The sequence below is a fragment of the Xiphophorus maculatus genome, chromosome 9, assembly GCF_002775205.1.
Source record: "Xiphophorus maculatus strain JP 163 A chromosome 9, X_maculatus-5.0-male, whole genome shotgun sequence".
Classification (NCBI taxonomy): Eukaryota; Metazoa; Chordata; class Actinopteri; order Cyprinodontiformes; family Poeciliidae; genus Xiphophorus; species Xiphophorus maculatus.
Window position 1 is genome coordinate 6,915,407 of NC_036451.1, and position 17,944 is coordinate 6,933,350.

Below are 17,944 nucleotides of genomic sequence, written 5' to 3' on the forward strand. Positions count from 1 at the left end.
TTAAAAAAGGAAGCCAACTATGACTGCTGTTGTAGTTAAAGGTAATTTGAATAATTCCCGATATAAATACCCAGCCAACACACACCTGTAGAGGCCAATAGAAGAGTAGCAGCCAGGGCTGGATTCACAAGAATGTGGGCCCCTGGGCTGGAGCCATTTTGGTGCCCTAACCACTGAGCAAAAATTATTTTCCATCCATCCATTTTCTGTTCACCCTTTGTCCCTAATGGGGTTGGGAGGGTTGCTGGTGCCTATCTCCAGCTACGTTCCGGGCGAGAGGCGGGATTCACCCTGGACAGGTCGCCAGTATGTCGCAGGGCGCAAAAATTATTTTACTAATGCAAATTAAAGTACATTAATAGGTAGTCTATCAGCAGAATTTATGCATTGCATGTTCAAAGGGGTAGTATTGTGTAAAATTTGCTTTTGGAGCTTTAGATCACGTTATAATGTTACTCCCTCATCAAAAACATACGTCGAGTGTTGCCTTGATTCTTTGCATGAAGAGTAATTTAATCTCCCATGGAAACCATTCAGCTGCACAAAACGCCTGAGTGGACCTAGCATCACCTTCAGGCACTGCAGTTTCCAAGCTTCCGCCTTCAGGCTCGCCCACTGACCTCCTTCAGACTAGTCAGCAGCAATTAGCAAACATGGTGGAACTGTGCATCTTCTGAGCTCATTACAGAAGCTACTTCTCAGTGGAACAATGGTAAAAACATTGTTAAAGAGTTTAAATTTGTTGATATGACTTCCTGAAGGCAGAGTTTAAAAAGAGCAGGAGATTTTAAAGAGACAAAGTTCCAATTTCAAGACATTAAATCAGAAAGTGCAATTTCTTTTAAGTCATATTTGATATACAGCATTTTATAAGAACTGAAGGTAACAAGTTACATGATGATACTGCCCCTTCAACAGTGACACCGGTTTCTGTGAATGTCAACATATTTTTTTGTTTTCCCATACATAAAAGACTCCTCTTTATGTTATGTGTTAATGTTTGCAAGTTAGAAAAAAAAATTATGGTTATTGTCATGTTGTTCATATTTTTAAATAGACCAGCGTTATCCATCTATCCAATAATTCATTGACTTAGTTTTTACATTAAAGTAATTATATTACAAGAGTAGTTGTTCGAGAATAGTCAGAATATTAAGACTTTTCTCCAAATATGTCTTTATATATAGGGTTTTATTTTAATGTTATAGATGTTAGGTTTGTCAACATTTGTTTATTTATTATTTGAATTTATTTTGTTTAGTCAACAAGTTGTGTCTCCAGAATTTAATGGGCTTTTTGCACGTCAGTCTCCGTGTTCGGGGAAAAGCGGCTCGGTCGTTTCCGGTCTATTGAAAATGTCATTTTACACTCGGTGCTTGCCCAAGGTAACAATTAATGATGTACATCGATCCGAAGCCCCAACAAGTAAGCCGGAGAAAGGTTTTAAGACGGACGCCTCGTTATACATTCACAGATACGAAAGTGAGTTTTACTTTCTTTACTTTGTGGCTAACATTAACTTTAGCTTATGCTAGTAGACAATATTCTATCCACTGGACTGATAACTACCAACTTGATTTTTCTGTTTTGCTAGAATAAATACAGTGAACCTCATGAAATCAACCTACTGGCCCCGAGATAGACGGAACAGTAATATGCTCGTATCAAGGAGCCCAGTTTCATATTCAACCCATAAGAAAATGAGTATTAACTATTTCTATCTACAAATTACATTTCATAAGCAGAAACTACAGCTAAATCAGCAGTTGTCATTCACAATAACAAATAGTCTTCAACAAACGCATTCAATATTTTTTTTTTCCACAGAAACAAAACCAAACATTTATTTTAATCTTAAAACATTTATTTTTGTAATAATTTGTCCTTTTTTTTCCTTTTTGCATAAGTGCAAAAAATGCACCCAAAACAGCCACCTGAGGGAAGTCTACATCTTTAAATAAAAAACAAGCAAAGTGTACATTTATAGTACAAAATTCTCTTTTTTTTAAAAAAATTGCACAGTTTGTGTATAATATATATATATTTATATATATTATATATATTCATAATCTCCATTTAAACAAACTTTAAAGGCTCAGAAAGTAAACAAAAATTTACCAAATGAAAAATAAAAACATTTTTTTCCTAGAATTTAAAGCTGAGAAAAATTTAAACCCTGTTTTTTTCCATTTGCGTCCACCATAAATATACATATTTAAATGCAAGTCTCTTTACATATAAGTCTCTGTGCTAGTGTTTCACCAGACAATCAAAATTATTGCAAAGTAGTTTAGATCTACTATAAAACATGGGTGTAGGGGAAGGTGGGGGATAAAAGTTTCTTTCTGCTCAATATTTCTTAAATTATGCGAGAAAAGAAAAGAAAAATATTTCTTAAACCCTTTAAAATTTTCTGGAATCCCTGTTTTCATAAAAGATTTCTATCTCAAACTGTTATTTCAACATTTCTAACAAACAATCCAGTATTGCGTTGAGCAAGAACACTTGTTTCCCTGACTTTTTTTTTTTTTTTTTTTTGTGGTTTCTGAACTTTACACCATGCCACACCGCCATGGGCAGGCGGTCAGCGTCGATAGGGGTGGAAGCCCTGTACGTTGTGGTTCTGCCCCCTGCCGAACGCGCTGGCGGCGGGCTGGGGAGCGGCAGCCGGCTGTGCTGTAGGGGCTCCGTACGAGGCGGCCGTCTGGCTGGGGTCTGCAAAGCTGTGGCCGAAGGCTGTCAGGTCCTGACCGTACCCTGAAAACAGAAAGATAATAAGAACCTGGAGGAGGTTTAGCAAAACTCCTCTAAAACTGCTACGTAAAACAAAACAAAACAAAAAATTAAAGGAAAAATCCACCATTCTCTGACAGCCACACGATTCCTTTTTTAAAGTATTTGTGAATTTGAATTTTGTTGGAAGAAAATATTTTATAGCTACACCACACCTTGCTTTAAAAGGAAAAATTCAAATTTTGCACTTTTTAGTACTTCTTTTGGGTAATAACTGCTTTTAAAGCTGCATTCAGACCAAGCAGACCAATATGGGCATCAGGGCGCGTTGAAACGTCTTGAGTGAAGCTGATAACTCACCTGCAAAAATTACAGCCAACAGACTGGTTAGTGCTCCGTTTGTGCCATTAAAATGTTCGTTTGTGCTGCTTTAGTTTCTGAGATATTAAAAATTATTTTTTTAGGTCATCCAGAGGTCACCATTCCCCCTATCTTGCTCTAAAACAAACCGAAGTGGGCTAGATTTTTAGTGGTTTGTTTGTGCAGGTTTCGTTAATGAGATAATGAACTATCATTTCGGCCAATGACGTAATCATCCCCCCCTATCTTGCTCCAAAACATACCAAAGTGGGCTACTTTAGTACACTTTGTTTGTGCTGCGCGTTTGAAGTGTTTCAAGCATTCAACACGTGCCCAATGTGACAGACGCTGGAACTTTTGACCCTGGATGCAAAGCGTCAACCAATCAGAGAGACTTCACTACTTGACGTAGTGGCCTGCCGATGGTGTTCTGCTAGGAGATACAGACGCCGATGCGAGTTAGAAGACCAGGCTAGGGTGAGACGAAAATATTGCTGAAAGTGACACTCGGCGCCCAGCTAGGTTGTGAAACTCAAAACACCTCTGACTTGTTTGGTGAATTCAAACACGGCGCAGAGGAGCCCGACGACGACATTCTCCTGCTTCCAGTAAATAAAGGCCAGGGCGCTCTCTCAATATTTCATCCGCCATTGTTCAAAGTAACCGGTAGAGGGGGGAAAAAAGTCAACAAACTCCTCCCAATATCACCTGTCGTTTGACGCACGACCAGAGCAAAAAATGTCAAGCGTCTGACTTCAAACTGCACACGGTTTTAACTTGAGACATTCTTGAGCGCGAAACGCGTCAGGTCTGAACGCAGCGTAACTCAACACTGCAAAAACACAAACTCTTAAGCAAAACTAAGCTACAAGGAACTTTTCAGCAAGATATAGAGGCTTGTTTTAAGTACATATTTCCTTAATATTGATGAAAACATACTTAATTCATTGGCAGATTATTTCATGTGTGACATTTTTCCCATTTCATAAGTTATTTGCCAATATAAAGTACTTTTTCATCAATATTAAGGAATTGTGTACTTAAAACAAACTCCTATTTCTTGCTGAAAAGTTACTTTTTAGTTAGTTTGAATTGTATTGAGATATTTTCTCTAGAAACTAGACCAAAATTACTTGGTAAGATTTTGTGTTTTTGCTGTGAAGTGCTTAAAAAAAGTTGTTTATTGGTAATAAATTTATGTTTTTTGGTGTTTGGAAAAATGAGTTGGTTCAAAAACCTCCATATTAAGTCACATTCAAGGACACTACCCCTTTACCTAGCAGTACATTAAACTATTAAGTTATTAGCTGATTGATTAGTTAGGCTATCTGCTCTGGTTGCCCGCCTGCGTTGAGCTGCTTAACGGACTACAATAGGTAGCTGTAAAACTGCATGTTTTATGACCAGAAATATTTCCAAAGTAACCAATTTTGTTTCTTGTCATAGAGGGGAAGTGTAGAAGCTGTCTTTCAGCCAGCTGATCAACAGTGCACAGCAACAAGAGGGTAAAGGGCTTGGACACAAACTCCACAAAAGTTGAACTACCTTGCGTTTTGTAGCCTCAGAAATGAGGCTTGATCTGTTATTTTCTGATTATCTCAATTCAACATGCAGATGTTTGTAAAGTTTGAGAAGTGAGCAAACTGATAAATGGTGCTTAAAGGTGCATCTAGTTTTTCCACTCACTACCACTGCGGATCGAGCTTTTCACAACATGCAAAATATCATGCGGTTCTAAATTTAAGGTTGTAATTTTAGAACCTCGTAAGTTTTGGTAAATAAAACCTCATTAATTGAAAATTGTACAGCTGCAGATCCATTTCAAAACAGGCAGACTTCTGCTGTTTTTACCATTTTCTCACAAATGTTTCTAATGAAAAACATTTTAAAGAACATGAGGAAATACAAAAAGCAGTTTTCAAATGACCATTTCAAAAAAAGCTATCCAGACTATCATGGCCATATGAGAACAAGAAACTCCTATAAAATGACGAATCTACTGAATAACAAAATTTTAGTTTCTGTTTTGTAAGCAACACACCCAGCTCTGATGACTACCAGATCTAAAGAATCAAGACACTGAGATCTTTTAACCTACCAGATCTAAAGAATCAAGACACTGAGATCTTTTAACCTACTTCATGTCATCAGGCAGGTTTTATTATCCAAACAATAACATGCCCTGATCTGAAGAAATTCAAGAAAAGATGAGGAATAAAACCACTTGTGTTTAGAGGTGACTTATTATGCTTCCTTGAACAAGTTAGGTTACATCTATTGACAATACAAATCATGTTAATTTTTTTCTCAGATAAGATTTTACCTGGCGGAATATTTTGAGCTTCTTTCAGCTGTTTTAAGGCATCTTGTCACTTTAAACCCAAATAAGCTGCTGCTAGCCCCGCCCCCAACACTCATTTAGTGTAAAACGGCTGCAAACAGGTGCACAATTGTATAATTGTACATCTTTGAAAAGCAGAAGTAGAGCCTCCTGCACAAATAACAAGAATGCAGCAAGTGGTTTCTGGGTGGCAAGTTGACAACAAAACACTCGTCTTTTCTAGCAGCCACTGTTCAGTGCATACAGCGGTAAAACCAGCTGGCCAAATGTGCTGGAGCTCTGCTTCGGTTGCTAGGTTACGAGGTTTGGCTTGACTGAGGTCGCCAGGTTTAGTGGTCAATTACTTTTTCACTGGGCACCATATTGTTCTGGATAGCTTTTAAATAATCTAAAAACAACATTTTGTATTTATTCAGGTTATCTCTGTCTCATATCCAAATAGTCTGGAACATTTTAAATCATGAAAAAAGGCACCTAAAGAGAAGATTTCTGTAAGAGGAAAAAATCTTTTAATAGCACTGGAGGTATGACCAGCATGGTGATTATTTTTTTAAACAAATTATTCCATCTTTGTTGCCTGATTAATCATTCATTTTACCCCCAAAATGGCTTCTATTTATGTAGAGGAAGGGTGTCTAACTCATTTTCATTTTGGGCAAAATCATAATCAAGAATGTCCTCAAAGGCCCGATGTTTGTTATAGCAAAATGTATTGGTAAAACAACACATATAATAAACTGATAAAATATTAATAAATATCTTATTCTGCATTCCATCAGTAATTTTTGAAATCAACTATTGAACATCTTTTCACATTGATGTAATTTGACAGTATACACATAAAAACTGCTTTAATTTGATTGATAAAAAAAACATTTAAGCACATTTTTTGACTTGAAAGAGTCTCAAGGGCCACATAAATGGTTTTGAGTTTGACGTGTGATGCAGAGTTGTTAATATTTTTATTTTAAATAACCTAAAAACTAAAAGAAGGTGGATTTTCCCCAAAATTTTCAAAAATTGTAATATTTGAATGAGATATTTGATTTAGAAAGTTTCACCTAAATTAGAGCAATATGGTCATTTTTTTGCTGGTTTGATGTAAAATGTGTGGAGTGTCTTGTATAGTATGCACAACACACTTTCTAATTGATTTAGGAACTGGATGGCACCATTTCCCTGAAAAAACACAAGGGAAACACAGGAACTACTGAGAAAGGAAACTCCCTGAGGAGATGATTCAGACCAATGCCTGAATGTCAACTTTGGTTCCCAAATTGGTGGCCAGATTTTCAGTTTAGATATTACCCTGTCCTGGCAGCATCCAGCTCAAAACAAGAGTGAAGCTATCAAAATATTTCTAAAAAAGATCTAAATAACTGGAGTGGAAAGATGAGGGAGAGAAAAAGAGAGGAAGAAATGCACAAATAGAAGAATACAAGACTTTTTTTTTGGAAGAATGATCCCAACAGGACCATCAGAGAGAGAAGAATCTGTAAGAAACTCAGATTTACTGGTGTGCTGGTCTCCTTTCAATCTTCTTTCCTTTCTCACCCCTTTAGCTACAATTAGAGACAGTAGATGGGGGGAAAAAACGATGGGTGAATGGACTGCTGATGCATAGAGACAACTGAACCATGAACAAAATCTCTGACAATTAGATCATCCTTTTAGAAATCAGCAAAGCAATGCAGACAGTCAACAACATAAAAAAGGAGGACATGTTAGTCTTGGTATAGTCAAACCACAGCCACTGCTTTGAGATAAACTAGCCAATTCGCTGTAGATGTCTTTCAAATCCGGACAGCTGTCAAGTAAATGATAGCCGGGCTTAACTATACAAGAAGGCACGCGGTAATTTGTATGTACATGCAAAAATGTACATGCAAAATACAACACACACAGGGCCAAACAATCAAGCTGCAGCTCTGTAAGAACTGAAGTAGTGAAGAAAATAAATGCTTCTTTTTGTTGGAGAAGGCGATGCTGGCACCTACCTGCACTATATCCTCCCTGCTCATCCTGACCATAACTGTGAGAAGGACGCGTTGGACCGTAGGCAGAGGGGTCCTGAGGGTAGTTACCCAGGCCTATCAGGGAGATGAGGAGACCAGGTTGACTGAACCCAGATTGTGCTGGCTGACTACCTTATTATAGTTCCCTCACTAACTGTGTACATCTAGGCTCACTCACTGGCTCCGCGTTTTACTCTGCTCTACCTTTCTGTATCGTCTGCTGGTTAAGAAGGACTGCAAATCATGCCAAAAGTAAGTGCTTGGGGTCTCTTTCTAAAGAAATATCTTACATTAAAGGTAAATGTTTAAGGTTTTTGTTGTGATCAGCCAGTGGGAAATTATCTTTGTGTGGTTTCATTTCAAATGTATCTGCTTTAGCCATTTGAAAAAACTGCAGTTTACAATGTCAATGCTCATCTACATGTCATGGTGTATTTCTACCACTTGGGGGCAGGCTAACGTACATTCAACAATTAGGAATTTGAGCTTCTTTTTGCCTCAAAAAGCAAACATGAATTATACTAAACCAGGCTGTAATTTAGATTTAAAAAAATCTTAAACTGTTCACTGTAAAATGTGTTCTTGATAAAGCATAAACATGATTGTTCAGTTGGTTTGAAATAAGACATAGAAATCTTTCTGCGATTACGTCTACAGATCAATCTAAACATCTTTAAGAATTAATGTTTGTAGCTAAACTTTTATTCAACAAATTATCTGCATTTCAGTATATTTGAACCTAAATTAAGAGTTAATTTATCTCAGTAATTTAATTTAAAATGAAATTTTATATAGATTTTACATTCAGAGTGAGGTATTTCATGTTTTTAATCTCAAATCTTTTAGGATTATGGCTCAAAGCAAATGAAAACCTAAAATTCAGTTTCTCAGAAAATGTGATTATTATTGCCAAAACAATCATGGGCTGTTACTGTGACTGACAAACAGTCCTTGACGATCTCCACATAGAAGTTAAGGTGCAAATGGTTGTTGCCAAGAAGGCTCACCATTTACAGAATGCTTGAAAGTATATTAATTGAAAAGTTGAGTGGAAGGAAAAATTGTGGTAAAATGTCCACACAACAGAGGTAACTGCAGGCTTGAGAAGATTGTGAATGAAAGTCCATTCAAGGGTTTGTGTGAGATTCAAACCCTTGAATCAAATCAACTTACAGGTTATTGGGAATATTTATTTCTTTGTGTTAAAGGGGCGACGCACGTAGTGCCATCTAAAAGCTTTTATAAAAAATTATGTACATTCATCAAACAAGTAAGAATTTGACGTTGCAATTTAATGCCTTGAAATTGGGCCTCCGTCTCTTTAAGAAGCTCTTACTCTTTCGCCGCCTCTAGGAAGTCATCACAACAACATTCCTCCATTAAGCCTTTAACAGCTTTCTGCACAGAGAAGTAGCTCTTATAAAAATCAAAATGAAATATAATTTATTTGAAAAATATCACCAAGTAAAGCCCTTTGAGTTCAACTAGTCTAAATTTATCAATTATATTCTAATTTATTAACATTGTGAGAAAAATATCCAGGAATTAGTCTAAATTGACTATTTGGAATCTCTGTAGAGATTAATTTAGATTTTATCTTAATAACCAAAAATATTCTTGGTTATCCTTTTAATTAAAAAAAGGTAAGATGTGGCAATGGGTGAGCATTTAGCCAATATCAACTTCACCAAAAACAAGAAATAAAATATCTGGTCTGTTCCTAAATTTAAGATGAAACTGTTCTTTCATAAACGGTTAACATGAATGTTTAGTGAGTAAATGTGTGTGAATTTGGAAAAATACTAAAATCAAAGTGAAGAAATCATTCATGGGGTTTTAAACTCTTATTTAGGGATTTTGTTGCTGAAAATATTTAATATGCATCCCCACTGGCTTAATCCTGACTAAACCTTCATCACTTCCCCTGAGTCAAACACAAACTAAACAAAACCCTTACAAATAAATAATGTTAGCTCCAGTGTTAGCTACTCTTTTCTACAAACACTTAAGGATTTAACATCAACAGCACCACATCACACAAAAGGTCTAGTACTTTCTACCGGTTCCGCAAACATTTAAAGCAAAAAAGGTGAATGGGACGCCCAGCACAAGCAGGAAACACTGAACAAGATGGACACCTGCCATGACTGACAGCGGTCACATGACTGCTTCAAACGTGAACTCAGCAGATTCAAGCAGCTGAAAGCCAAGTCAGAGTGAAAATACCAGCAGACAGAAAACCGAAGCATCTTCTACATGAACGTCTTTTATCCGATCGCCTTCATGTCGCTATGGAAGCCAGGTTTTCACTGCATTTCCGTTTATTTTAAAGCTATATGAGTGTTAGATTTTCAGGTGATTACAGCTACCGCATTGTCTTTAAAAAATAAAAAATAATCAAGAAGTAGGAATTTTAATTCCCTACATATCTGCATAAATGCTTACTCCAATGTAACTAGTTTACTACTTTAGTAAAGATTAATGTAACTTTCAGATAAACTTGTGAAACTCTACACATCTAGCAAAAATTTTACTTTTAGAGATGCACCAACTGGCCAGAAATTAGATCCTTGTTCATTAGAAGCATCAAAACTAGAATTTCCCCCAGTTTTCAGTCTATAAATGCATCACAATATGTACTTTGAAGCTCTTTTTAAGATTTTAACGTGACATTTGCTTTGATAAATGCATAAATGAGGATAACCTTGCAATTTATCTATTTTCTCTTTGATTCAAAACTAGTACCTCTAATCCAAAACTTTGCAACTTTTTAATTTCAGGCCAGCAAAATAAAACTTGGTTAGAGCTACAAATGTCATGACATTTTGAAAAAGAGACAACTTGCAATTTCAGATTAATATCTACTCAAGGAAATTTGTTGTCATTTTTAAAGAACTACCATTTTACTTAAAATAAAGATAAACACAAAATTTAGCAATAAGAGGATGGATCTTTTTTTTTCTGTGGGATGGAAAATGATATAAAAAAATTAAAAAGCACAGATTCCAACTTAATGACAAGAAATTCAGATCTAGAAATATATTACTATAACTTTTAGTCATTTGTGGAAATTCAAGGCAAATATTGGCAGAATAAAATGAAAAGCAGGAAAAAGTTTACATTTGGTTCTTTTCCATTTTTAGCACTTGCTAAAAATTAGCATTGGCTAATTAGTGTTGGTAAATTAGTAACAGTTCTTAGTAAGAGCCATTATGGAAAGAGCCGCAGGTTTCAGTTCTAATTCAGGAATCTGCTCAACATTAGTTTTATTTTATGTTACAACGATTAAAATAAACAAACTGGAATCTGGAAAAATCCAAAATCGGTATTGGTCAAGAAAAACCTGATCAGTGCAACTGAAAATATACAACTTTTGGTCTGAATTAATGAATCGGATTAATTGTGATTAATTCATTATTCAAACAATTGTCAAATTAATTTAGTAATCAATTGTTAATTGGAGCATACAGACTCAAAAGGAGGCCATTTGCTGAAACAAAGAGCCGCAATTAAGCCAAAGCTTTTTGAATAGAATATATACATTTTGCATAGAAGACTTTAAAAAATTTCTGTCTGTGAATATTTTCTACCCAGGACTCCTCAACTGGAATAGATTTAGCTTTACCTGGTTCAAATTCTGCAATAAATAAAAAATAAAACTGAAAATTGAGTGTGTGTTAATCCTATGTCGCTAATTTATTGCATTTTAGGCAATAAAATGTTCATTTTCTCAATGAATAGAATTGAATAGTTAGTTGCATTTTAATACATTTCCAATATTGTATAAAAAGGCATAAATGGCTAAATAAAAAAATCTGCCAATTTGCCAATTTTTTTATCCAATTAAATCGTCAAAATAATCGATTAATAGAATAAAAGTTCCAGCCCTAAACTTTGCTAAGAAAGCAAATTTAATCAGAAATTTCTTTTTAAAAAAGGTGTTACTGTCATGCAATTGCTCCTCTAAAACAACCATGCCAAGAGTAAGGGAGGAAGAAGGTGGAAGAGTTAATATAAGAAGTGGTAGTATTGGGATCAAATCACATCCAGCACACAGAGCATGAAGAAGCCCTTAAAAAAACAAAAAAACAAACAAAACACATTGCAAGGCAGGATGATCTAATTCAAACCCAACTAAGACCTACCAATCTTTAAAAACCAAAGCACAGCCCAGCTGGGAGAACTGGACAGAAATGATTGCCGAGGATTCCTGGAAACAGCAAAACGTCAGCAGCGTCTCCACAGCAGAGCCAGAGGTGTTCATGTACGCAGTAAGCATGTATGGATGTCCAAGCTAAATGGGACCAAAGAGCAAGCTCCTGCTGCTGTAATGAACTCAGATGTTGCACCAGGTTGGAGTGTATTTGGGAAGATGTGCAGGATTCAAAGGAACGATTAAAAAAACAACAATAAATCAAAAAGGGACAGAAAACGTGCAAGACACTTCCTTCCTTCCTTAAGGCTTTTCTTACCATACTGGCTGTAAGGAAAATCAGGCTGCCCTGTGGGAGCCTTGCTCAAGTCCTGAGTTGGTGTGGTTGCGGGGGCAAAGCCCAGCGTTGCCGTTCCTGGTGTGGTGGGAGGAGGAGGAACCTGCGGAGCGTACTGGTCTGCCTGGGGTGTGCCGAAACTGTAACCTGTTGGAGACGATCAGATAACCGCAGTGAGCCGTCTCCAGAGATCCGTTTGTTTCTCTACCTTAAATGCTCATGTAAACAATCATCTCCAGTTATATAAACCTGGAAGGAAACAAATAATAGACGATTTTATTCTGAAGTTTGATCTTCTGAAGGAAAATCTTCTCAAAATTGTCCTCACTGTGTGAAAAGAAAAGGTTTCAGGATCCATCCTAAGAGAATTCACACATTAATAAGTTTTAAATAATTAATTCTCTGGTTTGTTGAAGTTATTTTAAAGATTTGTTGAAGATCATTTACAAAACATTAACATAACTACTATCAAAAACACCAACATGAGATGGGTTCGTAAACTTTTCCCAACTCCCAGGTAAGTTTTCAAAACTTTTCTAGCACCAGATGTTAGAGATAAAAACAATAAAATGTACTAAAAAAAACTGTTTCAATTCACCATTACATATAATTTATTACTGTTAAAATGTGTGCTGATAGCAGGGAAAAGGTAAAGTAAAATACAACAAATGTAATGTTTTGAAATGTCTCTCACACCCTGCACACCTGACTGGACTCAGAATTAGACACTCTTCAATTTTAATACCGTTAAAGTAAAAAATATAAGCCAACATTTATTTCATTTACAAAAATCAAAAAGTCACTATTAAAAATAATACAAGCAATTCAAATAAATAGTATAGAGGTAAATGATGTTCCTGCTCAGATTAAATGCTTAAATACAATATACAAAGGAAATTAGAAAGAAGTATCTAAAAAAAAAATACTAAAAGTTTTCTGGCATTTAGCAAATAGAAATATTTTTGTGATTATTATTGATGTAAAACAACAAAAGTTTTGTCTGTTTTATCTTCAAATTGTGAAAGAAAATTGTCTTTTTATTAGGTATATGAAAGTATCTGGTTTCAACTGTAAAAATTATTTTCTAAATTTAAGTCAAACGTTAGATAATTGCACTTTATTAAAACTGATTGTTTGAATATCAAGCACTTTCCAAACCTTGAAAACCTTGAAATTCAAACCTTTTCAAGGATTTCCAGCACAGATACAAAGCCCGTACGAGTCAATAATCCTTTGTGGTTATTCCAGCTGCATTTAATTCATTTCTGAGTCTGCAAGTCATGCTGTCCTCTGATAAGACGAAGGTTACTCCCTTATAGCAGCTTAAAGCACACCCTCTTTCAGCTCCATGGCTTAACAAGTAAAAAAACGTTCTTGTGCAAAATTATTCAAATATAACTTTAAATCTACAAAAACACAAAAAGCAACATTGTATGAAATTAAAGTCGAAAGTGTGGGAAAGTGGGAAAGTTTTATTGAGAAAAACTAAATACATCTCATAAGTCAATAGTTTGTAAAGTAACATTTAGCAGAAAAATGCTGAGTAGTGAATTTCTGTGTGACTATCAGCCTCTCACATTGTGAAGGAGTTTTGACTCAGATTGTATGTTAAAAAAAAACAAAACGTATGTTTTTTGAATATTTGTTAAAACTGTCCCCATGTTGTAACAGTTTAATATGTAATAAGATCGATCTCCTCCACCTCCTTCCTGAGGTTCTACCGCCTTCTTTAGAAATACACTACTGACCAAAATCAACCAATCAGAGCCAGGAGGAGGGTCTTAACACTGTAAATCAATCTCATATACTCGCTGCTCTACGTGCTAATGGTGGAGAAACAACTTAAAGTCACAGGAATACCGTTTATCCACCATCATCGGTGGCCATGCTAAGTAGCTTGAGCATTCACAACAGGCTATGTTAGCTGCAGCATAGCAGAGCGAAAAGGAGAGATGAGCAGCGCCACACGGAGGTGATTGACAACGCTGAAACCCCCCTCCTGACTGATTGTTTCTAGTTAGCTGTGGGAGAAGAAGACAGAGGAGCTTGATTTTTCACAGATTGTCTTAAACCATCAGTTTCAACAAATACGTAAAAACGTATTTTTTTTTATAAAAGTTACAAACTGCAGTTTTAAGGTTAGTCTTGGTTAACGACTTAGTAGCTCAGATCACTTTATTATGTACTCACTAGTTTAAACGCTACAACTGAAAGAGGGTAAACTTCTTTTTTTTTATTTAAAATGACACATCCAGTCCATCTGCTGGCTTATCTACTCCAGAAAAACGACTTCAACCACATCAGTTTATACAAAGTTCCTGCATACAATCCCCTTGAAATGATGTTATTGCCATCAGAGTAAGTAATCTTTGTGAATGAAGGACTGACCAAACTGAGGTGCTGTGCTGTAGCCCTGCTGAGGGTAGCCCTGAGGTGCTGCGAAGCTGCCGGCCGGCGTGGTGACCAGGAATGCGTTAAAGGGTGACGGAGGTTGCGTGGGGGTTCCCCGGCCCGCTGAAAGCGAAGGTACATACCCACCTGCTCAAACAAAGAAAGCATCCATCAACTATTGCAATTACTCAATGGAGAAACCTTTTTTTAAATCACAAGTGGTCCCAGAACACATCAATTTGACTTGTTTTTATTTATCATCGTCTTAACAGTAACTCTACCAGACATTGACTGGTTACCAGTATCATAGTATACAATGGTTATCATTTTTGAAACTGTAACTTTTCATGTTTCCATCAATTTCTCATCAAAAAGTGCCTGAAATTTTCATTGGCTGGATGGTGGAGAGATTACTACTAGGCTGTTCCTCCCTCACACGTTGCTGCACACTGAAATTCAGCTGGATGATAGAAGCTTACAACATGTTTCCATACCTTAGAGGGAAGAAAAGATGTTTTGAAAATAACTCAGATTAGTAAAGAAAGTCATAATCATGGTGAAAACTAGAGAAGGGTTAAATTAAATTCTTTTTTTTTTTTAAGAAAATAAACATTTTGTTACCTAAAATGCAATAATGTACCATTACTTTTTTTTCCTTTAACGTACCATCTGCAGCTAAAAAATACTTCTAGGCTTTTGATCTTTTGATTATTTTTTCAAGTAACCAATTCATATTTTGATAGCAAAAAATGAGAATTTGACCCAGGTGAAGCAAAAACTGCCACTAGAGTAGTAAAACATTTACAAGGAAAAAGGGTTTGGTTTTTTATTTTTTATCTTAAATGCAAAATAAATATATTTTTTTGTTTAGTTCTGACTCAATTCCTGCTCAGAGCACACCAGTTTTCAGCCGATTTACTACAGTTAGCAATTAGTTAAATTAGTTTTAATCACAATTAATCCAATTAATCGTTTCAATTGATTGTAAAACCATGATATCGTTACTCAAGGTAATTATACAACAGCTTTTATTTGTGTTTTAATAACTTAAGTTGTACAGCAGCATCTGAAAGCTGAGTTTTCTGACAGGCCGACACTCCAGTGACCCCCGCAGGTTGACCTGCAGGCTGTGATATGAAGTCAAGCCTGATCAACAGCAGAGTGACGCCAGAAACCATTCAACCCCGCCATCTTTCTCAAGTAGTAAATTATCAGCAACCTCAGCCATTATGAATCAGTGATAACATGCACTGCTAAACTGTCATCAGCAGACTGCTGATCACACGGCCACGTCACATCTATCAGTAATTTCACAGCTAGCCAGCATGCAGAAAACTCGAGGAAGGGTTTGTCAGTGGAGGAGCGGGTACCCACCTATAGGCTGGCCGGCAGCGGACACCCACACTCCTTCAGGTAGAGAAAACAGCCACAGTTTAAAACAGACCCAGAAAAGATAAAATGTTACAGTTTAAACCAATGAGAACAAGGACTAATTTACATAAACTAGGTTAATGTTTAAAGGTGACCTATTATGCTTTCTGGATGGTAAACACTTGTCTTTTCAAGCAGCCATAGTACAGCGAATACAGTGGTAAAACTAGCTAAGCAAACGTGCTGGAACTCTGCTTGGGTTGCCAGGTAACAGGCAGAGCTCCGCTGATGTTGCTAGGTAACGGCGCAGTGCCCATTTATTGTGACTTATCGAGAGGTTTCTGAAATGGCTCACTTTCCAAAGACCAAAATACTTTAACTTACATCCAAAAAGCACGTAGGTAAATTTCTTTAAGCTATTAGGTCGTTTTTAGAAGCAATCGAGACCCAAATGGAAGTACAAAAACGTGCAAAATGTAAATTTTGCATAACAGGTTCCCTTTAAAGTTCAAGGTAACAAGAACAAGTGCTAATCTACATAAACTGGGTTAATATTTACACAGAACATGTTCCATATCTACACGGGTTGTTGCTCGTTTCACTCTGGGACTCGTTCCCACTCACCCTGTGGGCCATAAGCCTGTTGCCAGCCTGGGGCCGGCTGTGCTGTCCAACCATTAGCTGCAGTCAAAATCCCCCTGGGAGCCCACTGACCAGGACCAAGCTGGCCAGGAGCTTTGTTGTCACGAGGTTCTGCCTTCTTTACTTCCACCTGGATGAAGGACAAGAAGGGCACATTTGGCAACACCTGTAAACGGGTCAAATATATCCTTCACCTGCCCTACCTCTGATGCTTAAGCTTAACGTTTTGGGCCAGTTTAAAATCTTTCACTTTATGTTTATTGGATTAATGTGGGGGAGCTACTTAGATTAAATTTAATGTGTAGCCCCAAGAGCTGCACGGCTATGTGTCTCAGGTACTTGTTACACAATTAAGTAATTCAATGTACTTTTAAACATTTTGGCTCCACATCTTAAAATGTACCCGAGAAACATAGATTTATGTATTTATTTGTTATCAATTGCCCTATGTAAGATAAATACATTCTAATGTAATGTCATAACTTACCTTTCTTCAGCTAATGCTTAAAAAAGGATTTAATTTATCAAATTTATTTGGAGTAAGTTTTGGAGAGTTAATGGATGTAAAGAGAAAGTTGTGTCTTGGTTCTAACAGGATAAACAGTAAACATGCAGATTGTACAAATGAACAGTTTTTTTTTGTCAACATAAAACAGAATCTTCATACTGTGTCAAAAAAGATAGTAATTGATCCCAATTGAAAAATTAGCTCCAGTTATGTGTTGTTCTACTAACTACACTAGCAGCTAACCAGAGCGAAGAAGCAGGTTGAGACCAAGCGGAGCCAACCAGAAATAAACTGAAGGGTTGAGTTATTGGGGTCACCTTGCAGGAGGAAAACGAATAGCAAATTCCTCCCCGCTTTAAGGTGTTACCACCTTCCCCAGCTTCCCGTCTTCTTTCTCTGTCGACCTAATTACATGCACATGTTTCCAGCAGTGGCCCTCGCCGCCGCCGGCTGCTACCTGAGCATTTTCTCCCCGTGGGCGCCGCAGCTACAAGTGATGGATACCGTGACTACTACGTGGTCCCCAACAGCAGAACTGGGATTTGTTCCACAGTTTGATGTGCTCCAGTTTCTAAATTTGTAACTTATATCTCCCAGGCTCCCTCTAGTCCCGGCGTAAAGTAAAGTCAAGTTCAAGAACAATGGATTAAGTCGAGCTGTGATTCCTGTAGGAAACGAGGGCAAAGTCGAGGCGAGCGGATATCAAAGGTACGCGCACAGGTTGGGCTGAATCATTAACCGACTAAACGAGTTTCAACTCATCATTGTAATGTAATAATCACCGAAGCTTAATGTCTCATTACTTAGCAACAAAAATCCCGTTCAGGTTTTTACTTGTCCTCCTGGGGAGGTTTTTCAAATTAAAAGCAGCTGTGACCCATTAGGTCAAGTTATTTCAAGGACAAAACAACTAACTTTATTAAATTCCTTTCAACTTTTCATTGATGTCACAATCCTGAGCCTATAAAATTTATGTCCAATCAGAGTTTCTCCAGGTTTCACCAACTCAAATGTAAGACTTTTTAAGACCATTATAACCAGAATTTAAAACCTGTATCACAACAGAAATAGACTAAAGAAATGGCAACAGAAG

At 36.7% G+C, this 17,944-nt stretch overlaps 1 protein-coding gene across 2 annotated transcripts in view; it reads right to left on the reverse strand.

Moving 5' to 3' along the window:
- Window positions 1–2,518: 2,518 nt before the first annotated feature.
- Window positions 2,519–17,944, reverse strand: part of dazap1 (DAZ associated protein 1) — a 33,995-nt gene continuing 18,569 nt past the window's right edge. Inside the window, exons 8-13 of one of the 2 annotated variants that reach the window (XM_023339346.1) lie at window positions 16,326–16,473; window positions 15,705–15,737; window positions 14,328–14,477; window positions 11,922–12,086; window positions 7,432–7,524; window positions 2,519–2,757 (exon numbers count right to left, since the gene is read on the reverse strand). In XM_023339346.1, coding sequence (XP_023195114.1) covers window positions 2,585–2,757; window positions 7,432–7,524; window positions 11,922–12,086; window positions 14,328–14,477; window positions 15,705–15,737; window positions 16,326–16,473 — 762 coding nt within the window. In that variant the 3' untranslated portion in view covers window positions 2,519–2,584. The remainder of the gene's footprint in view (window positions 2,758–7,431; window positions 7,525–11,921; window positions 12,087–14,327; window positions 14,478–15,704; window positions 15,738–16,325; window positions 16,474–17,944) is intronic. The other variant, XM_005800849.2, reaches the window with a different exon arrangement.